This window comes from Chenopodium album, chromosome 5 (assembly GCF_948465745.1).
Source record: "Chenopodium album chromosome 5, dcCheAlbu1.1, whole genome shotgun sequence".
Lineage (NCBI taxonomy): Eukaryota > Viridiplantae > Streptophyta > Magnoliopsida > Caryophyllales > Amaranthaceae > Chenopodium > Chenopodium album.
In genome coordinates, this window is record NC_137838.1 from 23,771,898 (window position 1) to 23,798,830 (window position 26,933).

The window sequence follows — 26,933 nt, forward strand, 5'->3', positions numbered from 1 at the left end:
CACACTTTATGTCAAACTCTCCTTAAATAGGAACACGCGCTCATGGAATTTCACATCTCGTGAAACAAAATACTCACGAGATTCCAAATCAAACAATTGCCTCCCTTTCTTCCCAAAAGGGTAACCCAAGAAAACACATTTTCTACTCCGCGGCTCAAATTTATCTCCGTTACTTTGTTAATTATATGCGTAACACAAACAACCAAACACTCTTATAAGCTCATATGGAGGAATTTTACCAAATAACTTCTCATATGGGGCTTTATTTGAATCACAGAACTAGGAGTTCGATTAATCAAATAACATGTCGTCAACACACATTCACCCCAAAATTTTATAGGAAGTTTTCCTTGAAAACGCAGAGCCCGAGCCACATTAAGAATATGTTGGTGTTTCCTCTCTACTCTCCCATTTTGTTGAGGCGTTCCAACACAAGATGATTCAAATATAATACCTTTTGAACAAAATAATCTTGAAAGGTGATTGAATTCGGTACCATTATCACTTCTAACAACCACTTCTATTAAATTGTCGTTTAATCAAGGCAATAAAATTGAGAAAGGTAATTTAGCTTTAGTTTTACTTCGAATCAAATAATTCCAAACACCTCTAGAAAAAGCATCCATTATTGTCAAAAAAACTTAGCACCATAAGACGATGCTACCTTGTACATACCCTATAAATCAATGTGAGCTAAATCAAACAAACCACTATCTTTATTCTCACTAACATGATAACTTTCTCTGGATTGTTTTGCCTGAGGAAATACATCACACACATCATTATTCTTTCTAATAGAGTTACTCACAGGTGGAAGTAACTTTAGAACTTTCTCCGACGGATGACCCATTCGTTGATGCCAAAGATCCACCACATAATCCACTGCTAGAACCTTCACATGCGGCACACCTCGAAAAAAGTAAAGTCCATTTTGTCGTTTACCCACGCCAATCACCCTCCTCGTCAACTGGTCCTGAATAACACAAATTTTGTTAGTGAATTGAATTATACATCGATTTTCATCACTAAATTGAGTTATAGAAATTAAATTGCAATTTAAGTTGGGAGCAAATAACACATTATCAAGCATCAAACCACCATCTAAGGTGACCAAACCCAACTAATTTACTTTCATCGTTTGACCATCTAGAAAACCCACTTGACAATTCTGTATGGTCTTGATATTTTTCATGATGGACAAGTCATTAGTAACATGATTAGAAGCTCCTGTATCCACAATCTATAACACGCTTGTATTACCATCCAATCGTGACTTGGGTTTGCTAAACATATCGATTATTTGTTGGGCTTGCTCCGCCAAAACTCCTGCAAGTCCTTGAACAAGATTTTTCTACAATGAAGAGCTACTTTTGAAGTTGGTTGCACCCCCTCCTTGCACCGCATTAGCCCGTGCAAATATAGGGGCAGTATTAGATGAGTTCCCTTACTGCCCCGCATAACACAACCTCCTCTGCCTCCACGATTTCTAGAGCCACCACATCTACGACTTCTTCCTCCTTTTTGATATTCATCCCAGCCGGCAGAAAGCCAATATCTGATAACACCCCTTCTTTTCATGATCCACACGGTTGCAATGGGTACAAAATTGTTGTTCTCCGTATCCCGAATCACTCCTAGCACAAGAATCTACCTTGAATGCCATCACATTCTCATTTAGCTTACTCTCACGACCTCATAATATATCAGTAATAATTACCGTTTGATATGCACTATCCACCATGGGAAGAGGTGATTGTGCAAGTAATTGTGCTCTAATAGACTCATATGGATCATCTAAGCCAATAAAAAAAATAGTGTAAGTAGTCCTCTTCACAAATATCTCCAACTTGCTTTGCAATATTGCATTTGCAACCACCACAAAAACTTTTAGGAACACGGCAAACTGAAACCAATTCCTTCCATATTTTTGATAATCGCCCAAAATAATCGGTTATCAACTCGGAAATTCCTTGTTTACATTCACCCAAATCTTGTTTGAGTTGTCACACCCGAGTCCCACTAACGACGTAATATCTCTGTTGTAAATGCCTCCATAACTCACGCACAATATCATAGTCCTCGATCGTTGATCGTAAACCATCATCAAGAGTATTATTTATCCACGACACTAGCATTAAATTGACAGCTATCCAATGCTTATATTTAGGGGAATCAACGGCTGGTTCTTGAATGTAACCATCTACAAAGCAAAATTTCCACTTTGCAATTAATAAACGGCGGACAGCCTAGCTTGGACCAATCATTATAATTCGATCCCGTTAATTTAATCGATGTTATTACAATACCCGGATGAACACTATAGCCAAGATGATACTCAAGATCAACCAGTGGTGGCGGTGGTGTTTCATCATCCCTTTCACCATCTCTCTACCTCACTGTATTTTGCGGAAAAAAAAAATTATTTCATAACCTAAGCTCTTGATACCATGTAAAATTCAACTAAACGACTCAACTTTATCATTCACATGTAAGGAGTATATATAGTTACAAGAGTTATTCCTAATCCTAACTACAATAGGAAAAAGATATAATATTAACATCATTAGGAAATATAAAGATATTATACAATCTTTCTAATTATTATTTCTGAAAGGAATGGTGTCCTTCGAACAAGTGTATTATTCTGATAGTGGGTTCAGAATTATTAGAAAGCTAATATATTCAGTATGGTCAACTGATCGGAATGCCTAGGTGGAGGTCGCTTCCAATCAGTTATATTAATGCATAATTAATATTACAGTTTAATCTTGACTGAACCCTTCGGGTCACGCCCAAGCAATTAACAAACCGACTCGACGAATTAATTCGGAAGAAATTAATGAGTCGCCCGAGTATTAAATATTTATGCGTCGGAAATTCGAGCTTGGAACATCGAAACCGAGCGTCGGAGAATCTCAAATATCGAGCCAAAATTTAGGATTTGGCGAGACGGGAAAATGCTTCAAGTAACAAGTAAAATCCTAGCCACGCGAAAGGCTAGAAAAGCGCGCCAAATAAGAGTGTGCCACGTGGAAGCACACATGGAAAAACGCCATGTGGCAGCACACGTGGCAGCGCGCGTGGCAGCCACGTTGGCAGCCGCCAAGTGGCAACCACCACGTTGGCAGCCACAAGTGGCAGCGCATATGGCAAGGGTCGTGGATCCAGGTGATGGGTCATGGACACGGGCCAAAAGAAAGTGGCCCAACCGAACCCAACTTGGGGCTCAAGGTTAGGTGACACATGGTTAGTTCACAATGCATGTGAAATGCCTTGGCGACCAAGTGAGAAAGTGGTCCTCACCTAACCATGTGACACTTGTTACTTGTTCCTTTGTTTATTTAACTAAGGGTTGAATTCATCAATCTTTCCATGTGGAATCTTTTTGTGAAAAAGTCCCACATTGAAAGAAAAGTGGAATTCAAAAGCTATCCTTCCTCATAAATTGCCAAAGCATGGTTTGAGAATTCTTTGCTTGAGTAGGAGTTCAATAGAGCATTGCATTAGCAAAAACTCTTAAACTCGTATAATACTCGGGTTTTGGTCGGACCTCGCTAACCTCGAGGTAACAGACCTAAAAGTCGGTAGTTGTTTTTGCGGGTGGATCTCTGTTGGAGGCTCTCGTATTTTCCGGGCTAAGCTTTCAAGTAAGAGCCCAATTTGTGAGGCAAAGCACGCGACAAAGGTATATTTCCTATTTTGCCCTTTTGTGTTTATTTTATGCATTAGTGATATTATTTATTGCGAGCGTGATCCTAGGCTTGGGGTTTTTCCGCGGTGAGTGGGACTCACCAAACCCCAACAGCGGTATCGGAGCCCTGCTCGTTTATTTTTAATAATCATATTTTTTTAAGGTATTTTTATGACTTAATTTTTCTGGTTTTAAGTTATTAATTAGATTAGTAGCTCGTATTATCCATTTTAACCTCGTATTAGAGCTGACTTCAACTCTCGAACTCAGATTTCGACCCAAAAACAGTGAATTTTTGGTGGAAAAGGTGTTCAGGAAATGGTTTTACCCTTTTAGGACTCTATTTTTAGCCAAAAAACGAACAAAAATGCATTTTTCGAGGGGTTTTTCGTTTTTATGAAACATTTTAAGTCTTTCTAACCTTGAAAATTAATTGCATATTTATGGTGGTTATGTAATTGGTTCAATACATATTTTACATGTAATTTTAAACCTCTTTAGGCATGATTACTTGGTGGTAATTTGTGTTTGAAAGCTTGGTTTTATTTTTCACATAATTGCAAATTAATTGCATTAAGTGTGAAATTTTTGTTTTTTGAGGCTTCTAAAGTGCTAAAGATTCAATCTTTAATTATGTTAAGTGATTGAAACTTTAAAAGCTACTAAATTCCATGAATTTTATGTTGAACTTTGTTGTTTTAATCATTTTGGTTGATTGGAAACATTAAGTTTCAAACTTTGTGATAGAAATTTGTTTATCTTCACATTGGAAGATATAATTTTTCAAGGATTCACAAAAGTTAGTAGTTGGAATTTTCATTTTAACATTAAAGTTCATATTTTTTTTTCCAACTCCCTCTTACTTTGTCACAATCTTAAGATTGATTTAAATTGATTAAATTAATAATGAGAAATTGCCTTATTTATTTTGTTGCACAAAGTTAAACCAATTTAATTAAAGAATGGTTCTTGGGAATTATTTTGGTTGAATGCACCTTAATAAATTTTATTTAAGTTAGACTTGTTTAAATTTTCAATTTTTGCTCATTGATTAGTTCTAAAATTAATTTAGAATTAATAATATGTCACGCGAAATTGGGATTGAAATCCCAAGGCTATGGCCCGCAAAACGAGGCAAGAACGTCACTTGGCTAACCGTGCTGCATAGTAGCCTGCATGTGGCTGCCAAGGATGCTGCCCGTACGTGCGTGCAGCCATGTGCGTGGCTAGTGCACCCAGCCACAGCATCAGCGCAGCAGCAGCACCAGCCAAACAGTAGCGTACTACGGCAGTGCTGCGCGCGTGCGTAGCGCAGCACATAGCTGTTGTGGTGCGGCAGTGGTGCACGAGCAATGTGTGTGTTTTGTGTTGCTTAGTGCGGCAAGGATATGTGTGTGTGTTATGATGCGAGGATTGCGATGGTGCGTATAGCTAGAATATGTATGCTTTACATGGTACACAAATAAGGATAATATACGTAGACATTGCTTGTGAAGCAATGTGGTGCAATGAGATTGTGCGAGTTGTGAGCACTCCAAATCTTAGTTCTAGGCACTTAGATATTTTGGACTATGTAAAGTTTTGCTTATTTTTCCGTTTTAATTATTTTATTAATCTAATTTGGTTTTAATTATTTTAATAAATTTTGGAGGCTAGGCCTCGGTTTTTCAAGAGCGGCATTGCAAAAATTTTATTTTGGCAAATAATTGGGTTTTACCGGCTTAATTAATTGGATTAATTGAGTTGGATGCAGAATTTAGTGGGAGCTTCAAATATTAATTGCGCTTATTTACATAATCTGTTAAAACAACTTTGACTAGTTTTAATTTGGCGTGTTAATTGGATTAACCACGTAGATTAGTTACTAGTGCGTGAGCGTGTTTAATGCATTATTACTTGTTTATTGTTGTAAAATGCATGGGTCATTCACATATAGTGAATGGATGAATGGAATGAATATTCTCTCACAGGTTTATAAAAATGGCAACTAGTGGGACCCGATTAAGATAGAAAATACGGACTGCGTGCCGTGATGTATTTTTGTAAATCTAAATACGGTCTACGTACCGTTGAGTATTTTTGTACCTTAATATTTAGATTAATCCCAATCGTAGTTACTAGTATTGCATAATTATGGTAAAGTCTTGAAGATGGAGGTTCTTGGAAGACAAAACCATGAAGTTGCAACAGAAGACTTTTTTGAAGACTTGAAGAATTCAAGGGGTCATGCTAGTTGCCAATATGCATCAAAATGTTTTTGCTTTATATATTCATGATTATTTATATATAAATTATATGTTAGATGCATGTTTAAGGATTTCAAATGTTGTGATGATTAATTAAGTTCACTTAAATCAACCAACATAGAAACTCTAGGTCCCTAAATATTGAGTACAATTGTCATTCCAAAACAACACTTATCGACCTATTGAGAGTAGTGATGGGCTACGCCAAAGCGAGGCATCACTACCACTCCCTAGACTCATAAGGCATATCGGGTATGCAAGTTGGTTTTGGTTGTATTCAACGATATGAGTGGTGGAGTCCTAACATATCGTGGCAAAGTGAATAAATTGTTGATAGTAGGGCTGTTCATCGGTCCAAGACCGAACCGGATCGGACCGACCCAAATTGGACCGAAGACCGAAAATTAGAATTTTAAGAACCTAAGACCGAACCGATTAAGTTAGGACCGAACCCGGACCGGACCGAAAGAATCGGTCCAAAACCTGGACTGGACCGCTTTGGACCGATTCAAGAATTTTTTAAAAAAGAATACTAAATTTTTTATAAAGTTTAGGAAAACACAAAAAAGTATTGGAAAAACTATATTTTTACGTCTTTTTTGTATGTTTAGTGCAAAGAAGCTTATAAAGTTAAAATTTTCTAAGCTTATTAAGAATAATTCTAACCATTATTTAAAGTTTCACACATATTTTTAATAAAAAAAAAAAAAACGGTCCAATCCAAAACCGGTTTTTATAGGGTTTCGGACTGGACCGGACCGAAGATCGAAAAAATGAATTTTTAAGACCCGAAGACCGGACCATTTAAGTGGGTTCAGAATTATTAGAAAGCTAATATACTCAGTAAGGTCAAGTGATCGGAATGTCTAGGTGGAGGCCGCTTCCAATCAGTAATATTAATGCATAATTAATATTACAGCTTAATCTTGACTGAACCCTTCGGGTCACACCCTTTGCAGTAAACGAACTGACTCGACAAATTAATTCGGAAGAAATTCATTCGTCACCCGAGTATTAAATATTTAGACATCGAAAATTCGAGCTTAGAGCGTCGAAACCGAGCGTCGAAAGTCGAGTCAAAAAATAGTAAATAAAAAGACGCGCAAATAATAATGAATCGACAATATTTCCCAAAATACCCCTAGCATCGGAATGCCCCGAGCATCCGAGTGCTAGGGGCATTATGTGCTAAGCATTGGTGGCTAGCATGCGCACCAAGCCCAAAGGCTGGCTGGGGCATGCTAGCGCACCAACACAAGGCAGCCACGACCGCAAGTGCAAGCAGCAGCCCGCACAAGGTGTGCGTGGCTTGCTGGCCGCAAGCAGCAGCACCCGCAAGAGCGTGCTCGGCTTGCTAGCTGCGAGCAGCAGCAGCCCGCATCACCTTGGTGCGGGTGGTGGGCCGTGTGCAATAGGGGACGCAAATAAAGGGAGGGGAAAAGGTGAGGGACATGTGTCACAAGGAGAAAATGGAGTGGGGAGCAAGTATGGTCCCCTACACTCCAAGTGGTCCTCACTTCCCTTTACATATAATAGTGACACTTGTATATTTATTATTAGTTTGCTAATTTATTTTAATTTAGCTTTAAAATAAATTGTGGAATTTCATGACTCCCACATTGATGGGATAGAAGTTCCCACTCTCCCTCTTGCCTATAAATACCCATCTTGGGTTTTTGGGAAGTTGCTTGAGTAGGAGTTCAATAGAGCATTGCATTAGCAAAAACTCTTAAACTCACATAATACTCGGGTTTTGGTCGAACCTCGCTAACCTCGAGGTAACGGACCTTAAAGTCGCTAGTAGTTTTTGCGGGTGAACTTTCGTTGGAGGCTCTCGTGTGAGCGGGGCTAAAGCTTTCAAGTAAGAGCCCCACTTTGAGGGCGAAGCACGCGTTAAAAGTAAATTCCGATATCCTTTTATGTTTATTTGTTATGCTTTATGGTTTTATTAATTGCGAGTGATTCTTTGGGTAGGGGTTGTTTCCGCGGTATGTTGGACTTACCAAACCCCAACAGCGGTATCGGAGCCACGCTCGTTTATTTTTAAAATCATAATATTTTTCAAGGTGATTTTTAAGGCTTAATTTTTCTGGTTTAAGTTGCTAATTAGATTAGTAGCTCGTATTATCTATTTTAACCTCGTATTTAAGCTACCTTCAACCCCGAACCCAGATTTCGACCCAAAAATAGTGAATTTTGTGTGGAAAATGTGTTCTAGAAATGATTCTACCCTTTTAGGGTACGGTTTTTAGCCAAAAAAAACGACCATAAATGCTATTTTCGAGGGTATTTTCGTTTTTACGAAATATTTTAAGTCTTTCTAACCTTGAAAATTAATTGCATATTTATGATGGTTATTGTAGGGAATAGTTTCAAGCCTTAAAAATCCCACTAGCTTGAACCCCACTGTGATCATACACTAAAGTACGGTGGCGTCCAAAAGGGAAGAAGATAGAGCAAAAGAGTCGCCAACAAGTTTTTAAGGAACTTGTAAACCGTTCATAGGATGAAGGTTACACCCCTTAACGATCCAAGAGATCGTCAACTCCATAAGGTCATGAACCAAATAAGGGTTCGGGGATGAAGGTACAAATCCAACCTAAAAGAGATTGAACCTGCCCTAATGATAGGCCTCTACTTTATTCTAATCGTATTCATGTGCGCTTTTTGACTAACATGCAATCAATAGGATAACCCTAAACCTGTTTATCTATGTTGGTTGAATATTAATGCACAAATAAATCTATTATTGGCGATCACTTGAATTATAATCATATTAACCCTAACAAGATTATTAATTATCTTATTAAGCATGATTACAAGTACCAATTCCCTTTAAACATGCATCAAAGGTGTGATCAAGCAATAAAGAATAAACATCAAGCAACATAATCAATAATAATCATGAATAATAATAATAATCATAATCATCATAAATAAAATAATCATCATCAAAATAATAATAAATTATAACAATTATAATCATAATCATGTTCATGTTAATATTAAAGCATAATAATAGCAAGATCCTAGGCATGATACTAACAAGATTAATAACAAACCCTAGCATGTCACTAAGCGATAAAAATCAAATCTTTAACCCTAACATGATACTAACAATCATAAATATTAGGAAGAGAACAAAAGGCATCATAGCAATCATATTTAATATTAAAAATACCCTAGACATGATACTAGGAATATCATAATAATATAAACATGATATCTACATCATAATATCAATAAATCAATTAAAGAACTTACTTGGATGCCTCGTACCTCTTTCTAATTACAAAATACACACGTTAGTAACTTCAAGGAAAATAATAATCAAACAATCAAATTAAATAATTGAAATAGAGATTTGGGACCAAACCCTCAGAAATTAAAACTTTTCACGTCTAGGGCGAAGGCAACTTCGAATATGGCTAGGTGTGTCTAAGTCTTGTGAATGCAGAATTTTGTATGAAAAAGCAAGAAAGAAAGAATGCTAAAGAATTAATGTTTGTTGAGAATTGATGAATGAAAGATGTAGATGATGAATGAATTGTAGATGAAAGCTAATTAAAACTAATTGTTGATGAGAATTCGTGAATGAAAACGGAGTTTTTAATACGATATTTATAGAAAAAATCAGCCAATAAAAGATAATTTAACAAAGCAGAGTCTGAAGATCGCAAAACAGGATTGGCGCCAACCCTGGCTAGCTGGCGCCAGGCACCAGTGGCTAGCGCCTGGCGCCAAGGCCTGGGGTTGGACGCCAAACTGGATTTCAACGCGTTTTCGAAAATCTGATAAATTTCCCGTACTGGAAGATAAAATAATATAATTTCTTTGAAAAATGCTATTTGATCTTGATTAAAACTCTGAAAAGTCAACTTATCAATGCTAATTGAATTAGGAATGAAAAGAACCTTCTAGAAGATTCCAGAAGACTAAAATCATTCCTAATTGCATTAGGAATGATAAATCATATTAGGCCCTCCCCTAGATCATTGGGCCGTACATAAAGCTCAAACTGGGCCCAGTTTAGTAAATTGGCCATAACTTCCTCAATATTCATCGGAATTGGGCTTATAATATATCGTTGGAAAGGTCTTTGCAAGCCCCATCCAACTACACCACTATTGGACCCATATCATGGACCAACCAAACTGGATTGGCTGTTTTCTTAAAATAAAGTTTTCCAAAACAGAAAGGAGAGAAAAGAAATTAAAACTTTCCACAACACTAGACCTTTCCACACTTTTGTTTCATTCGATTATGATTCGACGTGAAAGGTACTCATCACTGGGTTTGGTTTTGGGGAGACACAAATGAGTGTCTACAGTTATGTAATTGGTTCAATACATATTTTATATGCAATTTTAAACCTCTGTAGGCATGATTACTTGGTAGTAATTTGTGCTTGAATGCTTGGTTTTATTTTTTCACATAATCGCAAACTAATTGCATTAAGTGTGAAATTGTTGTTCTTTGAGGCTTCCAAGTATTAAAGATTCAATCTTTAATTATGTTAAGTGATTGAAACTTTATATTACTAAATTCCATGAATTTTTGTTAAACTTTGTTGATTTAATCATTTTTTAGTTGATTGGAATCATAAAGTTTAAAACTTTGTGATAGAAAAATTGTTTATCTTCATATTGGAAGATATAATTTTTCAAGAATTCACAAGTATTAAAGTTGGAATCTTTATTGAACTTATGTTCATTTTTTCCAACTCCCTCTTATTTTGTTAAAAACTCAAGGTTAATTTAAATTAATTAAATTAAAAGTGAGTAATTGCCCTATTATTTTTGTTGCACCAAGTTAAACCAATTTAATTAAAGAATGGTTCTTGGGAATTATTTTGGTTACATGTATTTTAAATTTTTTTATAAGTTAGACTTATTTAATTTTTTTTTATTTTTGCTCAAATGAATTAGTTCAAAAATTAATTTAGAATTAATAATTATGTCACGTAAAATTGGGATCAAATCCCGATGCTATGGCACGTAAAACGAGGCAAGAGCATCACTTGGATAGCCGGGCTACATAGCATCCCGCATGTGGCTGCCAAGGATGCAGCCCCGAGCTTGCGCGCGAGCCGATGCGTGGCTTCTGCTTGCTGCCATCGAAAAAATGAATTTTTAAGACCCGAAGACCGGACCATTTAATTTGGTCCGGTCTGGTCCGAATTCTGTACGGGGTGGTCCGGTCCATTTTTTCGGTCCGTACCGATTTATGAACACCCCTAGTTAAGAGAGCATTAGATGCGACGATTTATTCAACCAAGAGTGGCTTGGAGCCATTAGCAAAGCGTTGCTTACCTTTGGAGATTGAGTGCTAAGACAAGCTAAAACATGCTTAGCCACTCTTTGTTTCCTTGGATCTTGGAATCAACTTATTCTCGCCAAATGGGGACAATTTTAATGCGTGGAAAAAACGTTTAATAAGATTGAAAATTTGCATGAATACCTTTTAATTTTCAAACTTATTATGTTATTTACTTGATAAATGGTTATACTTTGCACTTATATTTGTAGAATTCCAAATCAAACTGCATTGTTTTCCATGATTGGTAAAGGAAATCTTTGAGAATGGTTCTCAAAGAAAAGTAAAGCATTTCTAAAATACAATTCTCATAAATGAGTTTTAAGGACGGTTGGACATCATGTATTCAAAATACTAGGTAGTTTTTATAAAACATGAAGTATTGAGTTGCAAACTCAAATTGTCAATATTGACAACCAACATATCTTTTCGCTTAATACATAGATGAGTAGGACTCATTGATTTAGTAATTCGAGCGTGAATTAAAGGAAAAGATGGAACTTTGTTTCACGGCGCATTAGATGCTTAATTATGTCTAACAAAGTATAAAAGTCAAAGACTCTTAAAGAAATGGTTCTTAAAGATTATGAGATAAAGTATGATAAGAAATATAGGAAACGAGGAACAAAGAAAAGGAATGAGAATCCATTTTACTAAAGAATTCATGCTATTGAAGTTAACTTAGCAACTCATTATCTTCACAAAGTATCGGATACTGCTTGAGTGTTCCACTTTGAAAGTGACCTCAAACTATTGAAGATAAGCTAAGTTATCGACTTACAAGCTTAGAATGAAGCAAGTGGTGCTATATCAATTGTAAGGTCGTATGCTTGTTTAAAGACCTTTAAGCTAAGGCTAGAACAAATAAATGTTTATTGTGTTCCATTATCAGCAATTGATATGTTTACACGCGGAAAGACTCACATTCAAAGCAATGAGCAATAGTTGCAAATTTTTTTGAATGGCATGGTTGTCTAAACCATGAGTCAAGAATGCTTGATTATAGACAAACAATTTCTTAACATGATAAACTAGCAAAAGCTCAAAGTCATGGGCATGATTTGCGTTCCGAACATCTTTAGCAATGTCACATCGACAATAACGTACTCAAGGCTCTATTAGATAGGCTTTTGATAGTTGATCGATTCGGAACCGTTATAAGACAAGCAAGTCTTACTTATTGAAACCGAAAAAGTAAAAGAGCTATTGTTCTTGGTATAGACAATTGACCCCGAAAGCTAAAGAGGATTTATTTACTTCAATGTTTCACAAAGAATTTGAAAGAATATGGCTATATTCATCAAATGTGAACAAACTTGACCTTGAATAGTTCAAGAGTTTAGTGAAGTACAGAATCGACTTGGCAAGATATCAAAACGTCTAGATTAGATAGAGAAATATTTGCTTAAGCCAAGTGTGACCATCACTAAGTTATGAAATTTAAATTTTCATAAATAACTCCACAAAGAACATAGTGTGTCTTCACGGAGACCTTGATGCCATTTAAAAATGACTCAAACGATGATGGTTCACAACCCTTCCTATAAAGTTCTTAAAGATTTGCACAAATGACTAATGTTTCACTAAACAAAATGTCGAAGCTAAGAAAGGACGCCATACTCAGTTATAGATAGAATAAACTTCTAAAGGTCTTTTCAAGTATATGTCTAAAACTCTTAGCCACAGTTGGAGTTCACTGGCTAAGTGGGAGCTAAGTGACTTAGTGAGAGCTCACCGGCTTAGCAAGAGCCAGGTGGTTGAGTGGGAGCTTAATGGCTCATTAAATGCTAAGATAGCTCAAGTGGTACAATGAACTTTTACCCAAAGACAATGTACATGTCTCTTTGTAAGCATTCAAGTGAGACCACGGGCATTACCTCCACTACCTAATTGAGAACATAGTGTTTGTTTCTCTAAGTGGTGTCTTTCTGGAAAGTAACACATTTCCAAAACGACAAGTGGGAGGAAAATGAACTCGATGACATCGAGATTAGCAACAAACTAGAACTGAGAATCTCGAAAGACCTTAAAAGGGCTTTGTGAGAATACTTGATCAAGAATACTCAAAAGGACTTTACAAGTGCCTTAAAAAAGAATTCATTTCTCACAGAACTTTTGAAAAGTTGGAGTAAGATCAAGAAAATCAAAGGGCTTTGGAAGCGCCTTGAAACTCAGTGTTTGATGCAATAACCCCGTATAGGTTTAGAATTCACCAAAGGCTTGGGTTGAATCCTATAAATTTTCTATTAAGTTAGAAATAAACCTAAGACTTACAAGCATACTATTTACTATTAGATAGTAAAGGAATAATGACTTGTAACATAGCTACGACAAATCCAAATTCCGAATAATGGTTAGAGGCCATAAAAATCCGAGATAGACTCCATGTTTGAAAATCATGTTAGAAACTTGATTAATTTGCATAAAGGGATAAAGACCCATCGATTGCAAATAAGTTTTCAAGGATAAAACTAACAAATGTGGAAATGTATATGCATACATAGCTAGATTGGTTGAAAAGGATACAATTAAATTCACGGAGTTGATTTTAATAAAAACCTATTCACCAATCGAAATGCTAAAGTCTTTTCGTGATTGTTTTAGCAAAATTGCTCAAATAAAATATGGCAAAATAGATACCAAAACCGCCTTCCTAAAATAGAATTTTTGAAGTGACTATGAAAATAGTCTAAGGGTTTTGAAAATCTAAATAAATGCTAGATTTAAAAGTAAGCTCAAGGAATCCGTCATGGGATTAATGGAAGCATTGCATATAGGAATTGGAACATGTTTTCTCATGAAGTTAATAAGAGGATTGACTTATGGATAAACATAGAAATTAATTCATAGGAATAAGAAGTTTAGTGGGTGCAAAAGTAAATTATATAAAGGTCCAACGAAAAGCTTATGAACTCTATTGTGAAATAACTAGCTATCAAATGCTAAATGCTTAGATTTGAAAGTATTTTCAACAATGGACCAAGAAAAAGATGATACTTAGTACATATTGGTATTAAGATCTATTGTATAGACTTAATAAAATGTTTGAACGTGTAAAGGATATTACCGTGTTAAACATGAATTGAAGGACTTTGAAAGACTTTCGACCCGTATGTATAAAACTAAGTAAATGTTAGAACTAAGTATAATCTAGGATAAATACTAAGTCAAACATGAAAGACTCTAATAGAGACTTTCCACCATATCACATAGCAAGCAATTTAGCAAAGACTCGGTGAAACTGAATGAGCTAAAACGACAAATTGATGGAATAAGATTGAGAATTACTCTGCAATTAAATCCATCATGTAAAGCTATGATGTGGAATCGTCACATGACTTACTTGCTTAGAGTATGTGAAGTACGTATATAGTACCAATCAACTTGAATCTAAGTATTAGATTATAGTCAAGAACATCCAAAACACATGGATAAGTTAGAGGATGAGTTCTTGACACATGGAAACGAATACAATTTGAGAATTGAGGTTGCAATCACAAACCTTAACAAGGAAGCCGTTTATAAGCACGAGCTAAAAATAAGTCGTGGCTTGAGAATGGTAACATGGACGTGCATCCATGTGTAATGTGCAGGAATTTAAGGAAAATTTCCATGATCACAAGTGATTAGGGTATCCCAAATCATTGTGTTGCTGGACATTAATGATTGTAGGTTGTCAAGTTGAAGGTGTCAATCATGAAAATGAGTGGGAGCCATCACTTGGACAATAAATCCTAAATCACATATAATCCATGAAGCTCTCAAATTTTATCTTCTTATTATGAAAGTGATCAGTAATGAAGATGCTAAGATTAGCAAAGTAGTTATAACTAAACATATGCAATAAGTGAAAGACAACATTCACAATTGCATGAAAGAAATCAAGCATATTAGATATGGGTGTGATTTCTATAGATGTTTTATAAAGAGTGATACTCTTAAAAAGTTCGGAAAAACCATTTATTGTAAGATGAACCATTCAGGTTTTGGAGTAATTTAAAATTTCATGCAATTTTATCACTCCGTTTGCTATTTAATTGTGTTTTAGAATTAAATAATGAGTCCATTCGATTCTTGGAATATTCAAAATAGGGTATCAAGACCAGTCTTGGTAAGGAAACACCTATTAAGTGAACGTTGAATATTATAATAAAAAATTATCCCTAATCAAGGCCATTTAAATGATGGACGATTAATGACCAGTTGAGATTAGTGTGTAGTTTGATTCACAGCACCGTTTCATGTGATACAAGGACATTATTGTCATGAATCATTTACACAAGTATTGGTTTAGAACCATACTGGATCGACCTATAAGAATACTTTAAGAGATTAAAAATCGTCATAAGTATACTTCTCATTATTGCTATCGGAACCTTTTTCCTTGACCATGAGTATTGTGAGCTTTCTAGTTTGAGTACTAGTCCGCTTTGATGATTGTCAAACGTCTGCCGTAACAGGGGATTATAACGGTATCACTCAGGCGGCTAGGTCCTCTTAGTAAGAGAAGCTACATTACAAGACTGGGAATGTCCCCCTACTAACAATAGGGAGCATGTCTTGTTGTTTACAAGGCCTCTCAAAGAGCGAGACTGTGAAAATGCATGGCCGTGCTCAGATGGATTTTAGAAATCATCTGCTTATTGACATTCAAACTCAGATTTCGAGAAAAACTTCTGGACGTAATAGGGAGGACGAATAATCTTACCCTATAATTCATGAAGAAACATAGGTTAGGGGCTATACACTGACAGCTCACTTGTCCGGAAGGACAAATGGGAGATTAAAAGGAATGGTGTCCTTCGAACAAGTGTATTATTCCGATAGTGGGTTCAGAATTATTAGAAAGCTAATATATTCAGTATGGTCAAGTGATCGGAATGCCTATGTGGAGGTCGCTTCCGATTAGTAATATTAATGCATAATTAATATTACAGCTTAATCTTGACTGAACCCTTCGGGTCACACCCAAGCAATTAACAAATCGACTCGACGAATTAATTTGGAAGAAATTAATAAGTCGCCCGAGTATTAAATATATCGGCGTCGAAAATTTGATCTTAGAGCATAGAAACTGAGCATCGGAGAATCTCAAATGTTGAGCCAAAATTTAGGATTTGGCAAGACGGGAAAATGATTCAAGTAACAAGTAAAATCCTAGCCACGCGAAAGGCTAGGAAAGCGCGCCAAATAGGAGTGTGCCACGTGGTAGCACACATGGCAAAAACGCCATGTGGCAGCACGCATGGCAGCGCACGTGGCAGCCACGTTGGCAGTCGCCAAGTGGCACCCGCCACATTGGCAGCCACCACGTGGCAACGTGCCACGTTGGCAGCGCGCCACGGTGGCAGCGCATATGGCAAGGGCCGTGGACCCGGGTGATGGGTCATGGACACGGGCTAAAAGAAAGTGGCCCAACCGAACCCAACTTGGGGCTCAAGGTTGGGTGACACATGGTTAGTTCACAATGCATGTGAAATGCCTTGGGGACCAAGTGAGAAAGTGGTCCTCACCTAACCATGTGACACTTGTTACTTGTTCCTTGGTTTATTTAATTAAGGGTTGAATTCATCAATCTTTCCATGTGGGATCTTTTTGTGAAAAAGTACCACATTGAAAGAAAAGTGGAATACACAAGCTATCCTTCCTTATATATAGCCAAAGCATGGCTTGAGAATTCTTTGCTTGAGTTGGAGTTCAATAGAGCATTGCATTAGCAAAAACTCTTAAACTCATATAATACTCGGGTTTTGGTCGGACCTCGCTAACCTCGAGGTAACGGACCTAAAAGTCGGTAGTTGTTTTTGCGGGTGGATCTCCGTTGGAGGCTCTCATGTTTTTGGGGCTAAGCTTTCAAGTAAGAGCCCAATTTGTGGGGCGAAGCACGCGACAAAGGTATATTTCCTATTTTTCCCTTTTGTGTTTATTTTATGCATTAGTGATATTATTTATTGCGAGCGTGATCCTAGGCTCGGGGTTTTTCCGCGGTGAGTGGGACTCACCAAACCCCAACAGTCTCAACATATCTCTTTGTTCTGCCTTAGTGCAGATTGTAAAGTTTGATATGTGAAATCCAAATGTGTCTCCCCAAAACCCAAACCTATTCATGAATACTTTTCACGTCACTTGATTATTGAACGAGGTGAAATGTGAAAAGTCTTGTGATGAGATCCTTCTAATAAAAAATACTTCTTCTGTTTTCGAAAATATTCTTTTTCTTACTCTATTTATGAAAAACGTCCATTATAGTTTATTTAGTCCATGAAAAGGGACCAATAATAGCTTAGTTGGGTGGGGCTTGAAAAAGGCCTTTCCAACGATATATTATAAGCCAATTCCGATGAATAATGAGGAAGTTATGGCCAAAATACTAAACTGGACCCAAATCGGATTTCACCTACGGTCCAATGATCATGTGGAGGGTCCAAAGGTTTAATCCCATTCCTAAACTAATTAGGATTTATTAGAAGCTTCTATAAGTTTCAAAAAGATCTTAATTATCCTTTTTTAAAAAAGATAAGATCAAAGAATTCAAAATTGAATAAAACTTCTCTTTTAAGAGTCCTTATTCTGTGCAAAACGAAAGATGATCAGATATTAGTTTTTTGCCTCATAATATTGATCCAAATAATATATGGTAGGATATATCTTGAAATTATCTTTCCAATGATATATTATAATATTAATTTCGAGCTATAACAAAAAAGATATGAAAGAAATACGAAACTCTAACCAAAACTGACACTCTTCCACTATTTCAGCCGTTTATTTTATTCTAAAAGTGATTTTAATATGATTTTAATTGGGTTGAAAAGTAGTCTTCAATATCTTTCCAACGACATATTATATGACTTATTTGGACTTCTGGATCAAAAGATATGATAAAAACAAAATTCCCAAAAAATTGTCGCAGCGCCAAACAACAGCCTTGTGGCACGACGACAAACTCTGTCTCCATGTGTTATTCTTGTCGTTTTGCGCTAGGTCCTGTCGTTCAAGAAAGGAACCAATTCTATTTTGATTTAAATTCTAATTCTTTTCTATCATTTTCAGACTATTTTCTCTATAAATAGGGTCGACATTCCTCATTTTGAAATCACCAACAATCAACAAGTTTGATTACCAATCATCTCTCTTCTCTCTCTAATCTAAAGCTTATTCTCTCTCTATTTTTTTCTAAGCTTAGACCTTGTCAAAATACATCATACCTCATTCACGAGACTTAGACACACCTAGCCAAGTTCGAAGTTACCTTTGCTCTAGACGTGAAAGGTTGATAATTTCTAAGGGTTTGGTCCGGCCCAAATCCCTATTTCAATTATTTGATTTAATATTTTACTTGAAGTTACTAACGTGTGTATTTTGTTATTAGAAAAAGATACGAGGCACCGAGGTAAGTAATTTAATTACTTTGTTATTCTTTTGATATAGAAATTATGCTTATATTATATTAATTTCTAGTATCATGTTAGGATGCTTTTATTGTTTTCTAGTATCATATTTAGGTTGCTTTCTATCTTTTCTAATATCATGTTAGTATCATGTTAGAGCTAAATCTTTGATCTGTATTGTTTAGTGACATGCTAGGATTTGTTATTAATCTTGTTAGTATCATGCCTAGGATCTTGCTGTTATTATTATGCTTTGATGAGATTGAGATTGTTAATATTAATTATTTATTGTTGCTTGATATTATTGTTATTGCTTGATCACGCCCTCTCTTGCAGTATTAAAGGGAATTTTTATTTGTAATCATGCTTAATAAGATAAATAATAATCTTGTTTAGGTTAATATGATTATAATTCAAGTGATCGCCAATAACAGTTTTGTTTGTGCATTAATATTCAACCAACATAGATTAAACATGTTTAGGTCTAATGTATTGATTGTATGTTAGTTAGAAAGCGCACATGAATATGAGAAGAGTAAAGTAGATGCCTTTTTTTAGGGCAGGTTCAATTTCTTTTAGGTTGGATTTATACCTTTATTCTCGAATATCCAATCATGGTTTTGGACCACTATGGAGTTAGTGATCTCATGGGTTGTGAAGAGGTGTGACCTTCACCATTTGAATGGTTTACAAGTTCGAAACACTTGTTAGCGACTCTTTTACTTAACTTCCTTCCCTTTATATGCCACCATGCTTAAGTGTATGATCACAGTGGAGGTCAAGTGTGGGATGCTTGAAATATTCCCTACAATATGCTTTGTTGTCAATAATATTCATTTTTTTCTCTTAAAAAAAATAAATAATGAAAGGAATGGTGTCCTTCGAACAAGTGTACTATTCCGATAGTGGGTTCAGAATTATTAGAAAGCTAATATACTCAGTAAGGTCAAGTGATCGGAATGTCTAGGTGGAGGCCGCTTCCAATCAGTAATATTAATGCATAATTAATATTATAGCTTAATCTTGACTGAACCCTTCGGGTCACACCCTTAGCAATAAACGAACTGACTCGACAAATTAATTCGGAAGAAATTAATTAGTCGCCCGAGTATTAAATATTTAGACATCGGAAATTCGAGCTTAGAGCGTCGAAACCGAGCGTCGGAAGTCAAGTCAAAAAATAGTAAATAAAAAGACGCGCAAATAATAATGAATCGACAATATTTCCCAAAATACCCCTAGCGTCATAATGCCCCTAGCATCCGAGTGCTAGGGGCATTATGTGCTAAGCATTGGTGGCTAGCATGCGCACCAAGCCAAAGGGTGGTTGTGGCATGCTAGCGCACCAACGCAAGGCAGCCACGACCGCAAGTGCAAGCAGCAACCCGCACAAGGTGTGCTTGGCTTGCTGGCCGCAAGCAGCAGCACCCGCACGAGCGTGCTCGGCTTGCTAGCTGCGAGCAGCAGCAGCCCGCATCACCTTGGTGCGGGTGGTGGGCCGTGTGCAATAGGGGACGCAAATAAAGGGAGGGGTAAAGGTGAGGGACATGTGTCACAAGGAGAAAATGGAGTGGGGAGCAAGTATGGTCCCCTACACTCCTAGTGGTCCTCACTTCCCTTTACATATAATAGTGACACTTGTATATTTATTATTAGTTTGCTAATTTATTTTAATTTAGCTTTAAAATAAATTGTGGAATTTCATGACTCCCACATTGATGGGATAGAAGTTCCCACTCTCCCTCTTGCCTATAAATACCCATCTTGGGTTTTTGGGAAGGTTGCTTGAGTAGGAGTTCAATAGAGCATTGCATTAGCAAAAACTCTTAAACTCACATAATACTCGGGTTTTGGTCGAACCTCGCTAACCTCGAGGTAACGGACCTTAAAGTTGCTAGTAGTTTTTGCGGGTGAACTTTCGTTGGAGGCTCTCGTGTGAGCGGGGCTAAAGTTTTCAAGTAAGAGCCCCACTTTGAGGGCGAAGCACGCGTTAAAGGTAAATTCCGATATCCTTTTATGTTTATTTGTTATGCTTTATGGATTTATTAATTGCGAGTGGTTCTTTGGGTCGGGGTTGTTTCCGCGGTATGTTGGACTTACCAAACCCCAACAGCGGTATCGGAGCCACGCTCGTTTATTTTTAAAATCATAATATTTTTCAAGGTGATTTTTAAGGCTTAATTTTTCTGGTTTAAGTTGCTAATTAGATTAGTAGCTCGTATTATCTATTTTAACCTCGTATTTAAGCTACCTTCAGCCCTGAACCCAGATTTCGACCCAAAAATGCGCGCGAGCCGATGCGTGGCTTCTGCTTGCTGCCAGCAGCATGGCGCGCCAGCAAGCACCAAGCAGCAGCACAGCGTAGCAGCAGCAAGATGTTGTGCGCGCCTGTGCGTGCTGCCTTGTGTGGCTGGCCGCGGCTGGTGCAAGCATGGGCTAATGGTGCATTGCTTGAGACTTGGTGCATACGTCGTGTAATTAGGGGTATGCGTAGACGTTGCTTGCAAAGCAATGTAGTGCAATGAATTCGTTCAACATGGCCATCAAGGGCCACGTTATTGATGTGGGCGGTGTAACGCTTAGCGACATCGGGCCCACTCCCACGTTCATTGAGCATCAAACGGTTGTGCGAAATGTGAGCACTCCATGTCTTAGTGCTAGGCACTTAGACACTTTGGACTACGTATTTTGCTTTAAAATTGTCGTTTTAATTATTTTATTCATCTAATTTGTTTTAAATATTTTAATAAATTTTGGAGGCTAGGCCTCGATTTTAAGCGGTATTGGCAAAATTTATTTTGGGAATTACCGGCTTAATTAATTGGATTAATTAAGTTGGATGCGGAATTTAGTGGGAGCTTCAAATTTTAATTACGCTTATTTACATAACCAGTTAAAACAACTTTGACTAGTTTTAATTAGGCGTGTTAATTGGATTAACCCCCTAGATTAGTTACTAGTTCACTCGTGTTTATACGTTGTTACTTGTTTATCATTGTAAAATGCATGGGCCATTCACAAATAGTGAATGGATGAATGGAATGTATATTCTCTCACAGGGTTTATGAAATGGCAACTAGTGGGGCCCGATTAGGATAGAAAATACGGACTGCGATATGTGATGTATTTTTGTAAATCTAAATACGGTATGCGTACCGTTGAGTATTTTTGTACCTTAATATTTAGATTAGTCCTAATCGTAGATACTAGTAATTGCATTTAATTATGGTCAAGTCTTGAAGATGGAGGTTCTTGGAAGACGTATCCATGAAGTTGCAAATGAAGACCTTTTGAAGAATTTAAGATCTCAAGGGGTCATGCTAGTTGCCAAATGCATCTATATTTATGTTTTTCGATATATATATATATATATATATATATATATATATATATATATATATATATATATATATATATATATATATATATATATGTTTATGTATATGAATTATATGTTAGATGCATGTTTAGGATTTCGAATGTTGTGATGATTATTTAAGTTCACTTAAATCAACCAACATAGAAACCCTAGGTCCCTAAATATTGAGTAAAACTTGTCATTTCAAGACAACACTTACCGGCCCAACGAGGGTAGTGGTGGGCTACGCCAAAGCGAGGCATCACTACCTCTCCTAGGAGTGTAAGGCATACCGGGTACGCAAGTTGGTTTTGGTAATACTCAACGATATGAGTGATGGAGTCCTAACATGTCGTGGAAAAGTGAATAAATTGTTGAGAGAGCATTAGATGGAACGATTTATTCAACCAAGAGTGGCTTGGAGCCATTAGCAAAGCATTGCTTACCTTAGGAGATTGAGTGTTAAGACAAGCCAAAGCATGCTTAACCACTCTTTGTTTCTTCGGATCTTGGAATCGACTTATTCTCACCAAATTGGGGACAACTTTAAATGTGTGAATAAGACGTTTTAAATAAGTTTGATTAAAATGCATTAATTCAATCTTATTTAAATTTCATGAATGGTTTTTCATTTCAAAATTTTTTCAAATGTAGAATCATGTCTTCAACTATCGACAACAATCTTATGTTCCCAGAACTTCCCGAGAAGTTATCATTTAGCTTGAATTTGGTAAACTTCAAGGAATGGGAAGAGGAACTCTGTTTGACCCTCCGCAATTGCTACCTAGAGCATATCTTGGATACTCCAATCCCGAGTTTCTACTCAAAAGGGATTATGAGAGATATGGCTCATGAGGAGTGGAGTTATGATTGCAAGAGAGTCTCTCGACTCATGGCAAACTCCATTCTGGAACAATGGAAGAATAAATTCTCCAACTACCTTCCGGATGTACTTTTCAAGGCTCTAGAAGATGTGGTCAATTTGAGGGTGACAAAGAGCGACAAGGGCAACTAGGATGGACTCGTGGAAGAAGTGACTAGGTCATTGTCTAACATGAGGATCAAGCCACCGCAAGATGGATGTCTTAGCAAAGAAGGGCAAGAAGTATGGGCTAGGGTCTATAGTGCAAGACTTAGATCCGGGATGTCACTTCAAGCCTATGTGCAAAAGATGACAAGGTTATTTAACCATCTGGAACTGATTGGTAAACCAGTGGAGGATGAGCAAGCGGCTCATATGCTTTTAAGCTCACTCCACTCAGGGTATGTTGCAATTAAGATGCGAATTACCAACAATCGGAACAAACTGTCCTACAAGGAAGTTGTCCAAGAGCTCTAGAAAACCTATTCTTGCAAGGCGGCTACGTTTGCTCTGAGGCTCAAGAAAAAGGAGTTCAAAAATAGGGCAAAGATGCGCTGCTTCTATTGTAGTAAGCAAGGCCACTACAAAAGAGAATGTAGCGAGTATCTGGAAGATGAGGCAAGAGGAAAGATAGCCTCAATCTCAGGTATCATCCATACACTTGAAAATAAGCAATTTATAAGGTATTAGATACCGGAAAATTGACTTATTTTATGCTCTTATTTCAGGAACGAAATGAGCGATGTTTTTCAAGTGGTCATGAGTACACAAGTGGAAGATGAAGAAAATCTATCCAAAGAAAGCTTGTAATCTCATGTATTTTGTCTAAATTCTAAAACTTGTTAAGTTTTATCTACCATACTTTGATCTTGCGACGTTGGACGTCATTTTAAACCTTGATCACTAGACCTTTTGTTTAAAAGTCTTGTTTATATTTATAGAAATTACACCTTTTGTGTGTTTAGACAAAATTGTTTATGATAATACCAAAAGAGCTAAGACCATGGAGTCAAACCTAACTTACTTGTGGCATTGTCGTCTTGGCCACATTAACATCAAACGCATCACGAGACTTCTACAAGAAGGTGTTCTTGACTCTTTCGATTTAGAATCGTTTGAGAACTGCGAGGGATGTTTATTAGGCAAGATGATTAAGAAGCCATTCTCCAAGCTAGGAGAAAGGGCAGGAGGCTTATTAGGTCTAATACACACTGATGTATATGGACCAATGAGCTCAAACACAAGAAATGGACACCGATATTTTATCACCTTCACAGATAACTATAGTAGATATGGTTATGTTTACCTAATGTCGCATAAATATGAATCGTTTGAAAAGTTAAAAGAATTTCAGAGTGAAGTTGAAAATTAGCTTGGCAAGAAAATCAAAGCCCTTCGATCGGATCGAGGTGGTGAATACTTGAGCCAAGAATTCGATGACCATCTGAAAAAAAAAAGGTATACTTTCAGAATTGACACCTCCAGGAAATCCACAATAGAACGGAGTATCCGAAAGGAGAAACCGCACCTTGATAGACATGGTACGATCAACAATGGGTCTTAGTGATCTTCCTATCTCTTTTTGGGGACACGCACTTCTAACTGCGGCACTAACACTGAACCGTGCACCATCAAAAGTTGTAGAAAAGACTCCATATGAATTATGGACAAAGAAACCTCCTAGGTTGTCTTTTCGAAAGATACGGGGATGCGAATCATATGTCAAGAAATTGATTTATGACAAACTTTATCCCAAATCTGACAATGTTTACTTTGTGGGCTACCCAAAAGAAACATAAGGGTATTACTTCTACAAAAAATCGGAGAACAAAGTGTTTGTTGCTCGCGATGGTGTCTTTTTGGAGAAGGAACGCCTTTCCAAAATGACAAGTGGGAGGAAAATTGAACTCGACGAAGTTCGTGAGGATGTGCAACAAAATCAGAATGACAGTTAAAGTGTTCAAACAACATCTGTTGACGCAGGTCAAAATGATCAAAATGTGCAAAGTCAAACCGACAATGCAAATGCTCAATCTATTACCCTACGTAGGTCTCAGAGGCCGAGATCTCAACCTGATAGATATCTTGGTTTAGTATTAACCGAGATCTCGGAGGACATCCTGATTATGGATGGAGATGAACCGGCAACCTACAAGGATAAATGGATAATAAATCTTATCCAAAATAATGATTAGTTTTCAAAATACTTTTGGCGCCAAAATTCAAATATCATTTTGGCTCCAAGTTTTAAATAGTAAGTTGAATTACTAAAATACCCTTTTTAGAAAATAATAATTAATTAATCAATTAGGAAAATACGTATGAAAATACGGGGTATTATAGTGTACCCCCCTTAAAATAAGTTTCGACCCGAAACTTGGCCAAAAGAAACGAAAATCATTTTGAAATTATTGGTTCATGCACATCCTAACTTGACTCAAGACTCCAACTAAACTTAACTAAGACTCGAAATCACTCAAAAATTACTCGAAAAGTAGACGCGCGAAACTCTATCGTCCTCTACCCCCTTAAAAGGAGTTACGCCCCCGTAACTCGACCACTAACCTTAGGCAAACAGTTCTGGGTAACGTTTCCTCATATCAGCCTCAGCTTCCCATGTAGCCTCTTCAGTTTTCTGATTTGACCACAATACTTTCACAATGCTCATATCCTTGTTCCTTGTGCTCCTGACCTTAGAGTCAAGAATCTTTACTGGTCTTTCCTCATAAGTCAAATTCTCATCCATCTCAGTGGTTTCTGGTTGTAACACATGTGTCACATCAGGAATATACTTTCGGATTTGGCTTACATGGAACACATTGTGAACCCTTTCAAGCTCGTTAGGCAAATCCAACTTATAAGCCACTTTTCCCACTTTCTGAATGATCTCATAAGGCCCTATGTTTTTTGGGATTAATTTCCCTTTCTACCCGAACCTCATCACACCTTTCATGGGTGAAATCTTCAACAAAACTTTCTCTCCTACTTCATATTCCTCTTCCCTCCTTTTCAAATCAGCATAACTATTCTGTCGATCTTGGGCTGCTTTAATCTTTTCTTGGATCAACTTGACCTGCTTCACCATATCCTTAATCATTTCTGGTCCAAGTACCATAGTTTCACTTATATCATTCCAACATACTGGGCTTCTACAATTTCGACCATACAAAGCTTTAAACCGTGCCATCCCAATGCTTGCATGGTAACTGTTGTTATAAGTGAACTCTATCAAATCCAAGTGGTCTTCCCAGGACCCTTGATACTCCATCACACAAGCTTTTAACATGTCCTCTAATGTCTGAATCGTTCTTTCTGTCTGACCATCTGTCGCAGGATGAAATGTTGTGCTCATTAACAGCTTAGTTCCCATCGCCTTTTGCAAACTTTGCCAAAAGTTAGACAAAAACCTTGAATCTCTATCCGAAATGATATCCGTGGGTACCCCAAGGTACTTCACCACAAACTTCACATAAGCTCTTCCTAACTGATCCATGGTCCAAGTACTTCTCATGGGTATGAACGCTGCTGACTTTGTCAACCTGTCCACTATCACCCAAATAGTGTCATTTCCTGCCTTGGTCTTTGGCAAAGCTCCCACAAAATCCATAGAAATCGAATCCCATTTCCACTTGGGCACCTCCAAGGATTGGACCTTTCCTTGAGGCCTGCGATGCTCAATCTTCACCTTCTGGCATGTCAAACACTTAGCCACAAATTTAGCCACTTCTCTCTTCATATTGGGCCACCAAAATGTCTTCTTCATGTCCTTATACAACTTATCCCCTCCAGGATGCATTGAATAGGGAGAATTATGGGCTTCTTCCATCAATCTTTGCTTCAAATCACCACGATTCTGCGGTATACACCATCTTCCCTTAAAACGAATACTTCCCTCATCACCAATGGTGAAATCTAACACTTCTCCTTCATCAATCTTCTTCTTGATTGCTTTCAACTTCTCATCTTCTAATTTGCTATCCCTTATCTCATCATAAATGGATGGTTGAACCACCAAGGCATTCAACATCCTTGCCACTCCACCATGTTCCATCACCTCCAAGTTCAACTT

General features: G+C 37.1%; 1 protein-coding gene across 1 annotated transcript; it reads right to left on the reverse strand.

Moving 5' to 3' along the window:
- Positions 1-676: 676 nt before the first annotated feature.
- On the reverse strand, positions 677-26,234 carry LOC145632751 (uncharacterized). The gene is made up of 2 exons (XM_081685090.1): positions 25,938-26,234; positions 677-973 (listed from the first exon to the last, which is right to left on the reverse strand). Exons 1-2 carry the CDS (start codon positions 26,232-26,234, stop codon positions 677-679), a joined length of 594 nt encoding a protein of 197 aa, XP_081541216.1.
- Between the last annotated feature and the right edge of the window lie 699 nt (positions 26,235-26,933).

Excerpts from the sequence above, each read along its gene's own strand:
- LOC145632751 (XM_081685090.1), bottom strand. The coding sequence starts at position 26,234 with ATGGGAACTAAGCTGTTAATGAGCACAACATTTCATCCTGCGACAGAT. Across the intron at positions 974-25,937 it reads TTAAGGATATGGTGAAGCAG|GACCAGTTGACGAGGAGGGT; the intron begins GTCAAGTTGATC and ends TGTGTTATTCAG.